Source organism: Melospiza georgiana, chromosome 15 (genome assembly GCF_028018845.1).
Source record: "Melospiza georgiana isolate bMelGeo1 chromosome 15, bMelGeo1.pri, whole genome shotgun sequence".
Classification (NCBI taxonomy): Eukaryota; Metazoa; Chordata; class Aves; order Passeriformes; family Passerellidae; genus Melospiza; species Melospiza georgiana.
The window spans coordinates 692,697-710,755 of record NC_080444.1 but is presented as its reverse complement, the minus strand read 5'-3'; the positions used below and the strand labels follow the sequence as shown (position 1 = coordinate 710,755).

At 57.7% G+C, this 18,059-nt stretch overlaps 1 protein-coding gene across 2 annotated transcripts in view; it reads left to right on the top strand.

Moving 5' to 3' along the window:
• The window catches only part of KCTD16 (potassium channel tetramerization domain containing 16), a 55,838-nt gene extending 43,037 nt beyond the window's left edge, over positions 1-12,801 (top strand). For both annotated transcript variants that reach the window (XM_058034815.1, XM_058034814.1), the window contains exon 3: positions 10,778-12,801. In XM_058034815.1, the coding sequence (XP_057890798.1) occupies positions 10,778-11,226 (449 nt within the window). In that variant the 3' untranslated portion in view covers positions 11,227-12,801. The remainder of the gene's footprint in view (positions 1-10,777) is intronic.
• The last annotated feature ends 5,258 nt before the right edge of the window (positions 12,802-18,059 follow it).

Below are 18,059 nucleotides of genomic sequence, written 5' to 3'. Positions count from 1 at the left end.
GCCCAGCTCACCGTGGAGCTCCGAGCATCCCTCCCTTCCTGACACAGAGCCCAGCTCACTGTGGAGCTCCAAGGGCTCCGACCATCCCTCCCTTCCTGACACAGGGCCCAGCTCACTGTGGAGCTCCGAGGGCTCCGAGCATCCCTCCCTTCCTCCTCCAGCAGCAGCAGCAGCTCTGATTATCATCATGCTCCAGGGAATCCATCACCAGAGGCTTCTCTGGCCCTCAGCCCTCCCTTGTTCTACGGCAGGGACAGGGACAAGAGAAGGAGCAGGATCAGGGCCAGGATCAGGGGCAGGATCAGGGCCAGGATCAGGGCCAGGAGGAGGAGAAGGAGCTGGCACGGGCAGCCTGGGCAGGGGCAGAGCCACTGTCCCCATGTCCCTGCTGCTCCAGGCTGGCACCGCTGCCCACAGCAGTTCCCTCTGCTGCCTCTGCCAGAGCACAGGCTCATCCTCAGGAGCTGATCAGGAAAGTGCAGCTGGTTTGGGGCTGGGGGAGAGGCAGCCAGGCCCGAGGTGTTTGTCAGTGCCTGTGGCCGGGGGAAATGCCACTGTCATCCCAGGGGATAAACCAACTGGGAATGCCCCGTGGCACTGCTGGGCACCCCTGCCTGCAGAACCACAGAACCCCAGCACAGTTTGGGTTGGAAGGGCCCTTAAATATCAATCCGTTCCCACCCCTGCCGTGGGGAGGGACACTTTCCACTATTCCAGGTTGCTCCCAGCCCCATCCAGCCTGGCCTGGGACACTGCCAGGGATGGGGACCCCAGCAGTTCCCTGGACAGCCTGCTCCAACGCTTAGCCAGTCTTTCAGTAAGGAAATTCCCCCAGCAATGCAACCTGAACCTCCCCTGGGGCACCTGGGGCAGTTTTCCCCTGTCCCACCCCTCCCTGCCTGAGGAGGAGGCTGATGCTCCCTCACAGCAGCCTCCAATTAGGAGATCGGTAACGGCTTTGGGCAGGGAAGAGGGCAGCAATCTCCAAGGTAATTGTTTTCATGGGCATCTCTTTCAGCTGGGCGTCTCAGCAGAGCCGTTCGCGGCTGCTCCGCTGCCCTCGCCCGTCCCTGTGCCCAGGTGCAGCAGCCACGGTCCGTGTCCCTCTGTGATGGGGACATCCATCATGTCCCTGTGCCCAGCCGGGAGCAGCTGCCCTGCCAGCCAGCCCGGGGCAGTGCCAGCCAGCCCGGGGCAGTGCCAGCTCGGGGCCGAAGGAGGCAGGGCAGAAACAGCAGCTCAGGGTGGGCTGGGGCTGCAGGGCTCTGTCACCTGGGCAGGTGTGCCCCGGGTGCTGCGCACGGGGCTCGGCCAGGGCAGGTGGGACAGACTCCCTTCCAGGCATGGGTGCCCCTGGCACAGCTGGCAGGGCTGGCGTGCCCCTCTGCCACCCTCCACGTGGCACCCAGCACGGGCACTGGGCTGTGCCAGCTGGGTGGGAGTGCCAGGGACGGGGGGGCCTGCAGACCCCAGACCCCTCTGGGCGTTCCTGTCCCTGCAGACCCCTATGGGGGTTCCTGTCCCTGCAGACCCCAGACCCCTCTGGGGGCTCCTGTCCCTGCAGACCCCTCTGGGGGCTCCTCTCATTGGAGACCCCTCTGCTCCTCTCCCTGCAGACCCCAGACCCCTCTGGGGGCTCCTACCCCGGACACAGCCCAGCCACCCCTGAGCTGCCAGGGGGAGCAGCAGGGCTGCATTCACTCACCTTTAGCAATATTTGCTTTGAATTCAACAAAACTCCTCCCACCTCCAGCCTTTTCCAGCAGAGTCACTTCAGTTGTGTGTTTAACAGCTCGCTGCCTGCTATAAAGCTTAATTATTGATTGCTAGCCCTGTTATACAGCTCAATTATTGATGGGAAGGGAAGGGAAGGGAAGGGAAGGGAAGGGAAGGGAAGGGAAGGGAAGGGAAGGGAAGGGAAGGGAAGGGAAGGGAGCTGCAGAGCCCCGGAGGGCTGCCCAAGGAGCCCTGGGAGCAGCTCCTGGCCAGGGTGACTTTTGGGAACAGCACTGGAGCAGAGACAAAGGGACAACGGGAGGATGCTCCAAGAATAGCAGATCACTTGATACTGAGAGTAAAGGATGAGAGAGGAGAAACTGGAGCAACTGCAAGAACAGAACAGACCAGAGGTGAAAGGGGTGAATTTCTCCATGTGGTGGTGGCACACAGAGGCCACAGCAGGGCCAAGGAGACACAGATTTATCTGTACAGGAGATGAGGACCAGGTGGGAGATGAAAGGGAAGAGAGTATGGCGTTAAATCATTGGCACAAAACAGTGAAACACTTGGGCCTTTTAAAAGAAGAGCTGGCTTTGTTCCAACTGCATCCAGAATAAAATGCCATGCAAAGACAGCAGAACAGCAGCTGCGTTAAAACCCACCTTAGTGCCTGGCTGCTAGCAGAAACTCCTCACTGAAGAGCTGGTTATCTCAGCCTGGGATTTCCCTCTGTGCCATGGGGGACTGGCCTGTCAGGAGCCAGGGTGACACTGAGTGACAGCCTGGCTGTCCCTGAGCCCTGTCCCTGTCCCTGTCCCTGCAGGGCTGCCTGCCCAGCTCTGCAGCACAGCCCAGCCTGCTGCTGAGCACTCACTGAGCTTATTGCACTCACACCAGAACAGCTCTGTCAGGACTGGGGCCCTGTAACTGAGCTTATTGCACTCACACCAGAACAGCTCTGTCAGGACTGGGGCCCTGTAACCCAAACCAAAGCGCTGCCCTCGTCCCAGCACTGCTTCTGTCCCCAGGGCTGGCATGGAACCAGAGCTTGGCTTGGGAGGGATCCGGAGAAAACTGAGCTCCAGCTCATTAAACAGAGCAGTGTCAGAGCTGCCATCTCAGTGAGTGTTGGGGGGAGCCCAGGAGCTGCCTGTGCCCCCATCCCATCCCATCCCATCCCATCCCATCCCATCCCTCACTGCCTGTGCCCCCATCCCATCCCTCACCCCCTGTGCCCCCATCCCATCCCATCCCATCCCTTCCCCTGTGAGCCCAGAGCTGCTGTGCCATTCACCTGCCCGGGGACGGGAGCAAATCGCAAATCAGGGCTCTGCTCCTCCTCCTCCCCTGTTTGCTGAGATCTCCCTGCACTGATGTCATTTGTGGTGGGGTAAAGGGGAACATGCAATTTATTCTCCATTATGTTCAGGGTAATGACAAGTCCTAAAATAGCTCTCAATTAGCGATTGATTGCAATTAATTGGAACAACATAGGCTGACATGATAGCTTCGGATCTCCAGAGCATTTCTGACTTCATGAGCTCTAATTTCCAAAAATTCGAGAATTCTGGCTCCCACATGACCACGGCCATCTGTCAGCAGTTTCTCACGCAGGTCTTCGAGAAGCAGGAACAACAAACTCTCAGGCTTTGCTAATTAAAGCAGGTGTCCAAAACGGGGCTCATTTCATGTGAACCGGGGGCTCCACCCAGGTGTGGAAATATCCCTGTAGTGCCCACGCACTGTGGGCTCCCAGCCCTGGCAGTGCCCTTGGCCAGGCTGGGCTGCCTCTGCCCTCACCCTGCATTGCTGCAAAGCTCCTGGCAGCAGTTCCAGAGCTGGGGCAGCCTCAGGGACCTGTTTGTGATCATCCAGAACACCGTGCTCCTCCCTGTGCTTCGGTTAATGCAGGGGTGGAGTGTCTCCTTTAATAAGAGGTTCAGCCCGTGACCCTGATCCCTCCCTGGGTTTGGCTCTGTGTGTGCCCCTGCAGGGCCAGGGTCACCCGGGGAGGACAGGGAAACCCCTGCTCCTCAGCCCAGACTGCTTCCTTTCCATCAAACTTCACTTTCAAGGTCTTGAGCAGAAACTGAAAGTAGCACAGAGCAAAAGGAAAGTCTGTGTTAAGGTGCTGGGTTAATATGGCATGGATGAATCAAGAAATACCCAGAAAGTCTTAAATTTGAGGAGGCAAGGAAGATGCAAATAGTGGCAGCTGTGAGTTCCCTGTGCTCCAAACTCACCCAAGCTGGAGCTGCTTGGCAGAACAGAGAGAGCAAATGCTGTGGGCAGGGAAAGCTGAAGTGCCAGGTTTTCATATCACAGCATTTTCCCAGAGGAAAATGCACTGAAATGCCTCAGTCCTGATGGTTAAATATTGTTTCTGTTCACATCCTGGGAAAGGGGAGCACCAGGCAGGGGAGCCAGCAGCACTGGGTGATTCCTGCAGGTACTGCTCTCACCTGGGTTATTCCTGCAGGTCCTGCTCACACCTGGGTTATTCAGGCACTGCTCACACCTGGGTTATTCCTCAGGCACTGCTCTCACCTGGGTTATTCCTGCAGGTCCTGCTCACACCTGGGTTATTCAGGCACTGCTCACACCTGGGTTATTCAGGCACTGCTCACACCTGGGTTATTCCTCAGGCACTGCTCTCACCTGGGTTATTCAGGCACTGCTCACACCTGGGTTATTCAGGCACTGCTCTCACCTGGGTTATTCCTCAGGCACTGCTCACACCTGGGTTATTCAGGCACTGCTCACACCTGGGTTATTCCTCAGGCACTGCTCACACCTGGGTTATTCAGGCACTGCTCACACCTGGGTTACTCCTCAGGCACTGCTCACACCTGGGTTATTCCTCAGGCACTGCTCACACCTGGGTTATTCAGGCACTGCTCTCACCTGGGTTATTCCCCAGGCACTGCTCACACCTGGGTTATTCAGGCACTGCTCACACCTGGGTTATTCCCCAGGCACTGCTCACACCTAGGTTATTCAGGCACTGCTCACACCTGGGTTATTCCCCAGGCACTGCTCACACCTGGGTTATTCCTCAGGCACTGCTCACACCTGGGTTATTCAGGCACTGCTCTCACCTGGGTTATTCAGGCACTGCTCTCACCTGGGTTATTCAGGTCCTGCTCACACCTGGGTTATTCCCCAGGCACTGCTCACACCTGGGTTATTCCTGCAGGTCCTGCTCACACCTGGGTTATTCCTCAGGCACTGCTGTCACCTGGGTTATTCCTCAGGCACTGCTCTCACCTGGGTTATTCCTCAGGCACTGCTCACACCTGGGTTATTCAGGCACTGCTCTCACCTGGGTTATTCCTCAGGCACTGCTCACACCTGGGTTATTCAGGCACTGCTCTCACCTGGGTTATTCCTCAGGCACTGCTCACACCTGGGTTATTCAGGCACTGCTCACACCTGGGTTATTCAGGCCCTGCTCACACCTGGGTGATTCCTCAGGCACTGCTCACACCTGGGTTATTCAGGCACTGCTCTCACCTGGGTTATTCCTCAGGCACTGCTCACACCTGGGTTATTCCTCAGGCACTGCTCACACCTGGGTTATTCAGGCACTGCTCTCACCTGGGTTATTCCTCAGGCACTGCTCACACCTAGGTTATTCAGGCACTGCTCACACCTGGGTTATTCAGGCAGTGCTCACACCTGGGTTATTCCTCAGGCACTGCTCACACCTAGGTTATTCAGGCACTGCTCACACCTGGGTTATTCCCCAGGCACTGCTCACACCTGGGTTATTCCTCAGGCACTGCTCACACCTGGGTTATTCAGGCACTGCTCACACCTGGGTTATTCAGGTCCTGCTCACACCTGGGTTATTCCCCAGGCACTGCTCACACCTGGGTTATTCCTGCAGGTCCTGCTCACACCTGGGTTATTCCTCAGGCACTGCTGTCACCTGGGTTATTCCTCAGGCACTGCTCTCACCTGGGTTATTCCTCAGGCACTGCTCACACCTGGGTTATTCAGGCACTGCTCTCACCTGGGTTATTCCTCAGGCACTGCTCACACCTGGGTTATTCAGGCACTGCTCTCACCTGGGTTATTCCTCAGGCACTGCTCACACCTGGGTTATTCAGGCACTGCTCACACCTGGGTTATTCCTCAGGCACTGCTGTCACCTGGGTTATTCAGGCACTGCTCTCACCTGGGTTATTCAGGCACTGCTCACACCTGGGTTATTCAGGCACTGCTCACACCTGGGTGATTCCTCAGGCACTGCTCACACCTGGGTTATTCAGGCACTGCTCACACCTGGGTTATTCAGGCCCTGCTCACACCTGGGTGATTCCTCAGGCACTGCTCACACCTGGGTTATTCAGGCACTGCTCTCACCTGGGTTATTCCTCAGGCCCTGCTCACACCTGGGTTATTCCTCAGGCACTGCTCACACCTGGGTTATTCCTCAGGCACTGCTCACACCTGGGTGATTCCTCAGGCACTGCTCACAGGGCAGGCTGTGCTGTGCAGGTATCCCAGCCCGGGGGCACCAGCAGAGCCCAGAATTTTCCCTGCACAGCCCAGGGGATGGGCTGACCACGAGGAGCTCTCTGGAAGCCTGGGGTGCCCACAGCCCCCAGCCATGAGCAGCAGCTGCTCCCACCCTGCTGTGCTCCCATCCTGCTGCTCACACTCCAGCCTGCTCCTTCTCTCCAAATTCTAACTCCATCACATGTTACTTTGAGAAGATCCCTACATAAATATTTTGGCTCATTTGATATGCCTTCTGGTATTTTAACACCAGGTCTCTTTTTCTTCACCATTTGGGGAAATTATTTTTATTTTCAAACAAATTTGATACTCTCACAGCAGTTCACTTCCAGAAGCAAGTGTTTTAGGGAAGATTACAGGAGTGAAATGGCAATGTGCTGGGAGCCTCCTGATGGAAGTGTGTGTGTGCTGGGGCCTGGCTGGAAATCACTGTGCAAGAGCAAGACAGACCAGGGAGCAGTTCTGGGCTTTATATTGGGCTGGCAAGCTCAGGATATTTAAATGGAAAACACTTTGAACTGGAAACGTTAAATTTTAATTTCAATTCCAATTGAATTCAAATCCGATGGCAGCATGCAGGTGTCCCCAGCTGCCCCCAGAAGGGTGAGATTTGTGTGAGGTTCCTCAGGGGCTGGGACAGCCACAGGCTCTGCCTGTTCCTTCCCTGGTTCTCCCTCCCCAGTTCCCTCCCGATCCCTCTCCCCTGTCCCTGCTCCCTCTGAACCTGGCAGGGCTCAGGCCAGCGATGTCCCTGCCAAGTCCTTCCCAGGATTGTCTCTCACTGAGATTTTACTGCAGGTGCTTGATCCTGAAAGCAAATAGAAGCAAATAAATCCCGGGGTGTCTGTGCCGCTGCCAGGACAGATCCTGGAGCCCTCGGTGCCCGGGGTTTGTCAGCTCCCCCTGCCAACCCTGCCCACTGGGCACTCGCTGCTCAAACGGGCACCAGCTGCTGCCATCAGCCCCGGCAGGGCACAGACAGGGAGGAGGAGGAGGCAGAACCCAGAGCAGAGGGGAAGGTCATGGCACAGGAGGAGAAAAGGAGCGTGAACAGAAATAAATCAAACCAACAGCAAAGCCCTGAAGCAGAAGGAGCAGGGATAAAAGGTAAGAGGACAACATAAATGGACCAGAGTGGATTGAGAACAGTGGGAAATGGCTCAAGGGATGATCACAGGCTGGGAGGTTGTACAGACACACACGTGGAGGCAAATGACCATCTGGATACAGCAAATATCCCTGAGTGCCTCAGAAACGGGCAGCAGACGTGTCTGAGCTGCTGCCTGGGACCCTGTCCCCTCCCAGCCGTGGCACCGTCCCCAGCCCTGCCCTGGGCCCGGGCCTGCCTGTGCCGGGCTCTCCATCCCGGGCCCAGCATCCCCAACCCCGACCAGAGGTGTGGGAGCTGGGGCAGCGCCTGGTCCTCTCCCACCATGGAAACCCTTCCCTGGTTTCTGTCGCTCTGGTGCCATCCCAGCTCCCACAGCATCTGTCTGTCTGTCCTCCTGCCCAGGGATTTCCCTTCCCCTCCTTGCAGCCTGCCTGGGAAAGCAGAGGAGAAGGGGAAAGCTGGGTGGCTGCTGGCTCGTGTGTCAATTATACATCAGAGGCTCTGCTGCCGCTTCAGAAGCTTCTAATAATAATTATTATAATTAGGGCACTGGGAGAGAAACGCGCTGAGATCAGGGAGGGAAGCAGGAAAGCCAGGCCAGAATTAATTAGCCACTTTTATCTAAGAATCTCAAAGCATTTAGACATTAATTAACGGAGCTGTGGTTAAGGCAGCCGCTGCTCCTTCGCTGCCGCGGTGCTGGGGCTCGGCCCCTCCTCATCCTCCTGCGGGCACGGGGATGGCTCCGGGTGGCTCCTCAATGCCCTCGGCCCGGCTGTCACCCCGAGGGCAGGTGTGAGTGTGAGTGTGCTGCAGCCGGGCCCTGCCCTGGCATCCCGGGCACCCGCGGGCAGCAGAGGCTCCTGCTGGAGCTGCCACCCACCCGTGCCACGGCACCAACCTGCTGGTTATCGGGGCACCTGTGCCATGGCACCTGGGCACCAGCAGAGCCGGGTACTGGGGCAAATCCTTCCTGTCTCCCACCACGCCCCGTGCTGTGCCCACTGTTGGTGAATATTCATTAAGAGAAATTAGCATCTAATAGGGCTTAATTGACTTATAAAAGCCTTGCTTTGTGCTAATGAAGTCTGCACTGTAGCTGTGCCTGATGGCAGCTGCTGGGGCCCTGTGCCCCGCTGCCACCTCGGCGGCATCCCTTCTGCTGCCCCACGGCCCTGGGAGGTGTTCCTGTCCCATTCCTGTCCCGTTCCTGTCCCGTTCCTGTCCAATTCCTGTCCCATTCCTGTCCCGTTCCTGTCCCATTCCTGTCCCGTTCCTGTCCCATCCCGGGAGCTGTGCCTGTCCCGTTCCTGTCCCATCCCGGGAGCTGTGCCTGTCCCATTCCTGTCCCATTCCTGTCCCATTCCTGTCCCGTTCCTGTCCCATTCCTGTCCCATTCCTGTCCCGTTCCTGTCCCATTCCTGTCTCATTCCTGGTAGCTGTGCCTGTCCCATTCCTGTCCCATTCCTGTCCCATCCCGGGAGCTGTGCCTGTCCCGTTCCTGTCCCATTCCTGTCCCATTCCTGTCCCATCCCGGGAGCTGTGCCTGTCCCATTCCTGTCCCATCCTGAGAGCTGTGCCTGTCCCATTCCTGTCCCATTCCTGTCCCATTCCTGTCCCATTCCTGTCCCATCCCGGGAGCTGTGCCTGTCCCATTCCTGTCCCATTCCTGTCCCATTCCTGTCCCGTTCCTGTCCCATCCCAGGGAGCTGTGCCTGTCCCATTCCTGTCCCACCCCTGGGAGCTGTGCCTGTCCCATTCCTGTCCCATTCCTGTCCCACCCCTGGGAGCTGTGCCTGTCCCGTTCCTGTCCCATTCCTGTCCCATCCCGGGAGCTGTGCCTGTCCCATTCCTGTCCCGTTCCTGTCCCATTCCTGTCCCATCCCGGGCAGCTGTGCCTGTCCCATTCCTGTCCCATTCCTGTCCCATTCCTGTCCCATCCCTGGGAGCTGTGCCTGCCCATGGGGGTGCCCTCCGTGCCCATGGCAGGGGCACTGCAGTGACACAAACATCCCTTCCATCCCACACCACGGTGTGACAGCCTGTGAGTCCCAGCTGGGATAAGGTGTCCGTGGCCTGGGCACTGTGTGCAGGCTTGCAGAGCTCCCTGACGATCCCAGCAGTGCCCTGGGCCCCTGCAGGGGGATCTGGGGTCGGTTTGGGTGCTCGAGGCACAGCCTGAGCTCTGTTCCTCGGCTGGAACAAAGCCCTCAGAGCTGTCCCACTGCTGTGGGATGTGGGTACCAGCTGCAGTGAGGAGCTGCTGCAATCCCCACAGCTCCTGGAACTGCTCTCAGGGCACGTGGGTCAGGGTTCTACAGGAGCTCAGCTCATAACGCCTTTGTCCAAGCCTAGAAATGGATAAAAACTCTCAGTTTAGCCATTATTGACTGTTTTCAGAGGAGACACAGGGCAGCTTTGAAGTGAGTCTGCAAATGAGAGTGGCCCTGCAGCTCCAGACTGAGAGACTCCTCCATCATTGACAGGGAAGAGGAGGGAGGAGGTGAGGAGGCTTCCTGGCTTCTGGTTTTCTGCCTGTTCCTGTAAATTGTGTGCTCTGTGTTCCTGGCAAGGATGGAGGCACAGGAGAGCAGGGCAGTGCCAGGGGGGCTCCCAGTGCCCACAGCCCCTTCCCCAGGCTCTGCCCCCCAGCCTCAGGGGCTCTCAATTGGCACCAACGTCTATTTCTCTTTTTCTTTCCTTTCCCCATTTTTCAATGGGGCTCTGGGGCAGCAAAAAATCACCCGAGTCCCACAGCTGAGCCCTCTGTCTGCTCTGCCCTGGCCATGGACTGCTGTGGCTGGGCAGGGCTCCAGCTGGAGAACAGTCTCAGCCCTGCACTGCAGGATGGGAATTGTCAATTGTCACTGTGCTGGGCTTCCCTGCCGGGCTCTGCCAGGGAAGGACCCGCTGTAACAGGGATCTGCTGCTGGTGCTCCTGGGAGCTCCAGGGTAACAGAAATCTGGTCCTAGGGAGCTCCAGACTAACAGGGATCTGCTCCTGGGGAGCTCCAGGGTAACAGAAATCTGGTCCTAGGGAGCTCCAGGGTAACAGGGATCTGCTTCTGGGAAAGCTCCAGGCTAACAGGGATCTGCTGCTGCTCCTGGGGAGCTCCAGGCTAACAGGGATCTGCTGTGCTGCTCCTGGGGAGCTCCAGGCTAACAGGGATCTGCTGTGCTGCTCCTGGGGAGCTCCAGGCTAACAGGGATCTGCTGTGCTGGTCCTAGGGAGCTCCAGGCTAACAGGGATCTGCTGCTGCTCCCGGGGAGCCGTGCCAGCACCGTGTGCTGATGTCCAGGGAAGGTCCCTGTGCGGGTGCCTGTGGCCCTGGCTGCCCTGCCAGCCTGGGGGGGCTCTCAGCAGCCTGTGCTGGGGTGTGTGGGGTCCGGAGCTGCCCTAACCCCTCTGTCTGTGCCCTGCAGGTGAGCCCTCCCGCTGGTCCTCGTCGCACTGCGACTGCTGCTGCAAGAACGGCAAGGGCGACAAGGAGGGCGAGAGCGGCACGTCCTGCAACGAGCTGTCCACGTCCAGCTGCGACAGCCAGTCCGAGGCCAGCTCCCCGCAGGAGACCGTCATCTGCGGGCCCGTGACGCGCCAGCCCAACATCCAGACTCTGGACAGGGCCAAGAAGGGCCCGGTGCAGCTGCTGCAGCAGGCCGAGAGCCGCAGGAAGAGCGACCTGCTCCGGACTCTCACCTCCGGCTCCCGCGAGTCCAACGCCAGCAAGAAGAAGGCCGTGAAGGAGAAGCTCTCCATCGAGGAGGAGCTGGAGAAATGCATCCAGGATTTCCTCAAGATCAAGATCCCAGACAGGTTTCCCGAGAGGAAGCACCCCTGGCAATCGGAACTGCTGCGCAAGTACCACCTGTAGGATCGGGGCGGCCAGAGGCACGGCCCCGCACCTGGAGCCAGAGCCGAGGGACAGCACAGGAACTCCCAGTAATAACTGTGCGTTAGGTCGCCAAAACCAAACCCATCTCTAGTACTGCCTAACTTGCCTATTTCACCTTAACATTTCTAGTGGTAGGGGAGCGATCTCTCTGCAGTCCTGGAAGCACAATGACAAACGCTTTTGTTTGTAAACTCCGAGTCTTACACAAGCTGAAAACCTTAATGGCACAGCCAGGGCACGCTGGTGCGGCCCCAGCAGGGCAGGGCAGGGCAGGGTGGGCAGGGCTCGGTGCCCTCTGCAGCCTGCTCAGACCCCGTGTGCCCGCAGGGAGGAGCACAGCACAGAGCCCAGCCCTGCCCCGCAGTTTAAGCATGTGTATTTATATATGTGCATATATATATGTGTGTATATATATCTCTGTGTATATATATATGTATATATATATCAATATATATTGCTTAAAGACTTTCTGGCTCTCTCCTTATAACTGCACTTTCTCAGAAAAGAGCATTTTTTTAGTCTGTGGATGTCCCGTTTCTCCTCCAGGCCTCTGAGGGCTGAACAGTATGAATCCATCTCCCCGTCTCTCTCCTCTCCCCCTGCCCGTCCTTCCCCTCCCTGGGACACTGTGAATGTGTCCCAGGGGAGAGCAGGGTGCAGTCTCTGGGTTTGTGTTACCATCAGTGAAATCCTCTGTCTGGTTGGGACGCTGTGTCCCTCCCTGTTCCCCAGGGCTCTCGGCTGTTACAGGAGTGCTGATCCCCCTGGAATGCTGCAGGGATGCTCTGGGCTGTGTGGGGATGCTGGTCCTGCAGGTGCCAGCTGTGTGTGCCAGGAGGGGCTGTCCCAGCTGGCAGGGTTTGTGTTACCATCAGTGAAATCCTCTGTCTGGTTGGGATGCTGTGTCCCTCCCTGTTCCCCAGGGCTCTTGGCTGTTACAGGTGTGGAAAGCTGCAGGGATGGCTCTGGGCTGTGTGGGGATGCCGTGGGGGTGCTGGCTCCCGCAGGTGCCAGGGCTGCGTGCCAGGAGGGGCTGTCCCAGCTGGCAGGGACAGTGGGCACTGCAGCCCCTCAGCCCCAGAACCCCCCCAGCCCACCCAGGGGCTCAGAGCTGGCACTGCAGGGGGGAGCAGGGCAGTGCCAGGGGCAGCACAGCCCTGCAGGAGCTCCCTGCAGCCCCTCCTGTGGTGCCAGCCCTGCCAGGGCCCTGGCGGCACTGCAGCAAGGCACACTCTGTGCCCATGTGCCCGGAGCTGTGGGAAAGGCTGGGCTGCTCCTGCACTGCTCTGAGCTCGGGGAAGGGCCAGGGTAGGGGGGCACAGGCTGGCCACAGAGGGGCAGGGCTGGCACAGGCAGGGCTGGCACAGGCAGGGCTGGCACAGGGCTGGGCAGGGGGCTCGGGCTGCTGGGGCTGCCATGGAGAGGGACAGAACACTGCAGCACTCCAGCTGGGGAGGCCACAGCTGGGAACAAACCAGCTGCAGGATTTTGGATCGATCATTTCTTCTCTAAAGGCACAGGAAGAAGAGTTTATATATATATATATATATATATATATATATATATGTATGAATATAAAGTGTGGGCAGTGCTGGTAGCACAGATCACTCAGCTCTGACTCAGTCAGTGTCCTGCAGGTCCCAGGCTCCCCTCCCACACCCCAGACACTGCTGTGGGAGCTGCAGTGCTGCCTGCACTGTCCTTTCTGTGCTCCTGCTGCAGCTCCAGCCAGGAGGAGCCTGCAGGGCTGGGCAGGGGTGCCGGGGAACCCTGGGGTCTCCAGGAGCCCCCAGCCGTGTTTGGGGTCGGGTGCACCCTACAAAAGGAAGCAATAGGTGTGCAGAGGGTGGGCAGGCAGGAGCCGGCGGCAGCTGGGGCGCCCTCAGAGCAGTGCACCTGCAGGGGCTGCAGAGCAGGGCGCCTCGGGCAGCTGGGGTCCCCTGTGGGATGCTGTGGGCGCAGGAGGAGCTGTCCCTGAGCCAGCTGTCCCTGTCCCTGGCCAGGCTGTCCCCTCTGCGGGGGCTGCAGGAGGGCTCTCCTGGGAAATGCTCACGGAACAGACTCAGCCCTCCTGGGCCTGTGCTGCAGAGCCAGCTCAGGGCTCATGCCCTGCCTCTGGAATTCAGGCTCTGGTGCCACCCTCTACTCACAGGCTCAAAAGGCACAACTTCCCAGGGAAATCAGTGATTTGGACAAGCTCCACACATTTGGCCCTGCTTGGTTATTTCATGGTTAGTTTCTAGCATGTTTCTCTCCCCACTCAACATTTCCTGCACCTTGTTCCCCTGGCACCCCTGGCCCCTTGCCGTGGCACCAAGCAGGAACCAGGAACAGATAGAGATATCCTCTGGATTTCAGCAGGGCTCAGGACAGGCCACCTCTGTTCCTTGGCAGGAGACTGCAGCTAAAACCTCCTGCTGGCCCTGCAGACCTTGCCCTGGCACTTTTCAGTATCCCAGCTCTGGGCTGCAGGCTGCGTGTGCAGGGTGGAGGAGCAGGAGTTGGGTGTGAGTGTGAGTGAGTGTGTGAGTGTTTGTGTGGGAGTTTCTGTGTCTGTGAGTGTGTGAGTGTGTGACTGTGAGTGTGTGAGTGTTTGTGTGAGAGTTTCTGTGAGTGTGTGGGTGTGAGTGTGAGTGAGTGTGTGAGTGTTTGTGTGAGAGTTTCTGTGTCTGTGAGTGTGTGGGTGTGAGTGTGAGTGAGTGTGTGAGTGTTTGTGTGAGAGTTTCTGTGTCTGTGAGTGTGTGGGTGTGAGTGTGAGTGAGTGTGTGAGTGTTTGTGTGAGAGTTTGTGTCTGTGAGTGTGTGAGTGTGTGACTGTGAGTGTGAGTATCTGAGTGTGTGAGTGATTATCTGTGTGAGTGTGAATGTGAGCACGTGTGTGTGTGTGTGTGTGTGTTCCCAGGGGCACGGGACTGCTCCATGATTAATCACTGGGGGAAAATGAGACCAAATGAAAAGCGCCCAAGTGGCTTTGATTTATGTGGCCTTCACGTCTCCACTTTGAGATGGAATGGTTATTGCTCTCCAGTGCTACAGAAATAAAGGTCTTAAACTTCAGTGATCACAGGCAGGCCCAGCCTGCAGGGGCACCCAGCCTGGATGGGGAGGTGCCAGGCGTGGGCTCTGCTGTGTGTGTGTGGGCTCTGCCCATGTGTGTGTTTGTGTGGGCTTTGTCCATGTGTGTGTTTGTGTGGGCTCTGCCCATGTGTGTTTGTGTGGGCTCTGCTGTGTGGGCTTTGCCCATGTGTGTGTGGGCTCTGCCCATGTGTGTGTGTGTGTGGGCTCTGCTCTGTGTGTTTGTGTGGGCTCTGCTGTGTGGGCTCTGCCCATGTGTGTTTGTGTGGGCTCTGCCCATGTGTGTTTGTGTGTGCTCTGCTGTGTGGGCTTTGCCCATGTGTGTGTGTGGGCTTTGCCCATGTGTGTGTTTGTGTTTGTGTGGGCTCTGCTGCCTCTCTGAGGGGCCTGCCTGTGGTGTGACCCCATGGCAGCTGTTCTGGGAGTGCTCTGTGCAGAGCTGGGGCTGTGCTGGCAGGGTCTGTGCTGCTCAGAGGGGCTGGGGGGCTGCAGGTGGAACACGGGGGCCCTGGGCAGTGCTGGGGGCTCTCACAGCCCTGCAGGGGTCAGCAGCTCTGCCCAGAGCAGCCCTGGGAGGCTGGGGCACAGCAGGACAGGTGCAAAGGCTGCTCCTGGTGGCCCTGTGGCTCAGGCTGGGGGTGGTGGCTCAGGAAGGGGCACCCGAACCTCCTGCAGGCAGCAGGGTGGGGGCAGGAGGGTGAGCTCCCCATGAGCCTGAGATCCCCTCCCAGCACTGGTGCCATGCACACGGGCATTGGTGCCATGCACACTGGCATTGGTGCCATGCCCAGCTGCACAGGTACCCCTGCTCAGCTCCCAAGGGCAGAATTCCCCATTCCCAGGGGCTTTGCCCCCTGAGCAGGACTCAGAGCACTAGGGGAGGCACAGGACATGCCATTTCACAGACCATGGGCACCAAGGGCTTTCCCCCTGCCCCCTGCACCCCCAGCACAGGGGCTGCCCAGGCTCTGCAGAAGGCTGTGGGTCACTTGGGGAGTCCATCACTGATTTCCCTTGCAGGCTGTGGGCTGGAGGAGAGGGCAGGGTTGGCTTTTCCTGGCAATGACCATCACGTACCTGAGCCCCTCAGCCGTGTCCCCCTGCTCTCCCAGCCCTGGCAAGGCTGGAGGAGCCCCCAGCCCCCTCCCCAAGCCCCCAGCCCTGTCACTATGGGCTCGACTTCCAGAGTACTTTATGCACAAGGCCCCATGTGTATCATGGTACAAAATAATTGTCCAGTCTTATGGATAGTTTATGCCCCAGCGGGGTTTTGTAGATTAATAGTAAAAGAACAATAAAAAAAGAAAAAAAAAAGAAAAAGCACTTTTAAATTATTTATATTATAAAAAGACATTCTTTATTTTTCTTGGCATTGATGTCACTTAGCTAAAACTCCGTTTCTAAGTAGGATATTGCAGATTTTAAACTATAGCAATGCTCGAGCAAACACGGATCCAGAGTTCCACAGAGCAAAGGCCCGAGGGGAGGCAGAGGGGCAGCGCCCTGCTGGCCCCGGGGTGCTGCTGATGGGGACATGGGGGTGTCCCTGCCCTGCCCTGGGCTGTGCGAGGTGCTGCCAGTGCAATATCCCCAGCCCAGAGGGAGGCACGGGGGCTTGGGGGCCCTGGGGTCCCCGGGGCCTTGCTCACGTTACATTTTCGGACCTCATTCAGCACTAAATGACTCTGCTGAGGCTCAGTCAGCCTGTTGCACATTGATGTAGGTTAAGTGGCACCCACCGAATTACCTCTCGACTCTCCAACGTGGTTCACTTGTACATAAGTGTAATGTCAAACTGTTTACAGGTTCTTTTGTGCGTAATTGTGGAAACAAAAAAAAAGTTTTAACTGCAAATTTAAAGGAATCGATTTTACTGGAAGGTGTTTAAAAAAATGAATGTGCTTAATACAGTATAGACATCCTTGCTAATGGTCTCACCTGAATGCATGTATCCGTGTTGTCAGTCCCACCAGTGAGGTTCTTGGCAATATTCTGCAGTCTGTGAATAGCAAATATGCATCAACTACTGTGACTCTGACAAATATAACTCGGTAACTGATTCTACTGTGGTGTGTGAAACAAATCCTGTAGCTTTTAGCCTGCTGTATTTCCCTGGTGCCGGGAGCACCAGGAGCCAGAGAGGTCTGGGAGGAATGAAGTCAGAGCTGTGCCCTGAGCAGGGTGGTGACAGCCCCTGCTGTGCTACAAGTGCTGAAAATGCCATTTTCAGAGGCTGGCAGCTGAGGGGCTGGGGCTGGGGCTGGGGCTGGCAGAGCCTGGGCAGGGGCTCTGGGACCCTGCATGGGGGGCTCAGCCCTGCTCTGGGGTGCTGGGGATCACAGCTGCACACAGCAGTGGTGTTCTTTGCCATTCCAGTTCACAGTGAATGCTCAGTGCTGGGAGCTGCTCTTTGCCATTCCAGTTCACAGTGATTGTGCTGTACTGGGAGCTCTGTTTGCCATTCCAGTTCACAGTGATTGTGCCGTACTGGGAGCTCTGTTTGCCCCTCAGCTCACAGTGAGTGCCCACAGACCAGAATAAAGGTGTTGGTGCCCCTCAGCAGTCACACACACACACTCACACTCACAGAAGTGCGTCCACCGACACATCCAGGCCTTTTTGCCCACAGGGGTTCAGCACTGGCTCCTGTAACCACTTCCCTCCCTGCTGGCTGTTTGTTGTCCTCCCTCCTGAGCACTGGGGTTTTCCCCAGTTTATTTCTGGGTTGGTTATTGCTGTTTTTAATCTGCAGTACCAGGCTGTGGTTGGGAAGAAGCCCTTTGCAATGGCCCCTTCCTGGCAGGAGGTGAAAGCTCCATCTCTGCAGCACTCGCCCAGTTTGGATCTTCCCCGGGCTGGGGTTTGGGTGCTGCAGTGCCTGCCTTTGCAGGAGCTTTGGGGCTGTGTCTCTCAGTGCTGAGGGGATGCTCACTGGGCTCCCCTGTGTCCCCAGTCTGGTGCTGGCAGTGCCACAAGCCTGGTGGTGCCAGGATTCCTGTCCTGTGCCCTGTGCCCTGTGCCCTGTGCCCTGTGCCCTGTGCCAGCACCTGCAGGGGTGCCCTGTGTCCCTGGGGTGCCCCCCAAGTCTGGGATGAGCTTCTCCCCGTGAAGCAGCCCTGTCTGGAGCCGGGGATGGTGCGGGGGCTGAGGGCACCCTGCTGCTGTTCCTGGGCACAGGGGGCTGCAGGACCCTGCTCCCCTGCCCGGGCTGGCTCCCAGGCTCCATCCCTGCCCCTGGCAGCCCCCAGGGCAGGGCACAGCCCTGGTGCTGGGGCCTGGCTGGTGACAGCCCTGCTGCAGCCAGCACAGCCCCCAGCGCTGAGCAGGGCTCACCTGCACTGGCGTTCCCAGCAGAAGGGGATTTTGGTGTTCTGAGCACCGGCTGCTCCTGGTGTCAGGGCAGATGTGCAGGAGCAGTGGGTGCTGAGGTGGAACACCTGCACAATAATTACTGAGGATGTAATTACCTCCCCCACACAGCACGGGGTGATGTGCACGGGAAGGAGGAGAGATTCCCTTTGGTACCAGGTGATACCAGAAAATGATTTTAATCTGCCTTACAACTATATAATTAAGAGAGCTTATATATAGAAATATCTATCTATTTACCCATCTATCTATCTCCCCACAAGTGTATTTATCTCTGGCTGGGAGCAGGGTGGGCAGCACAGGCCTGGGCTGGCCCTGCTCATTGCCACAGGAGACAAACCCAGAGCTTGGCCAAAGCCTTTCCAGAGG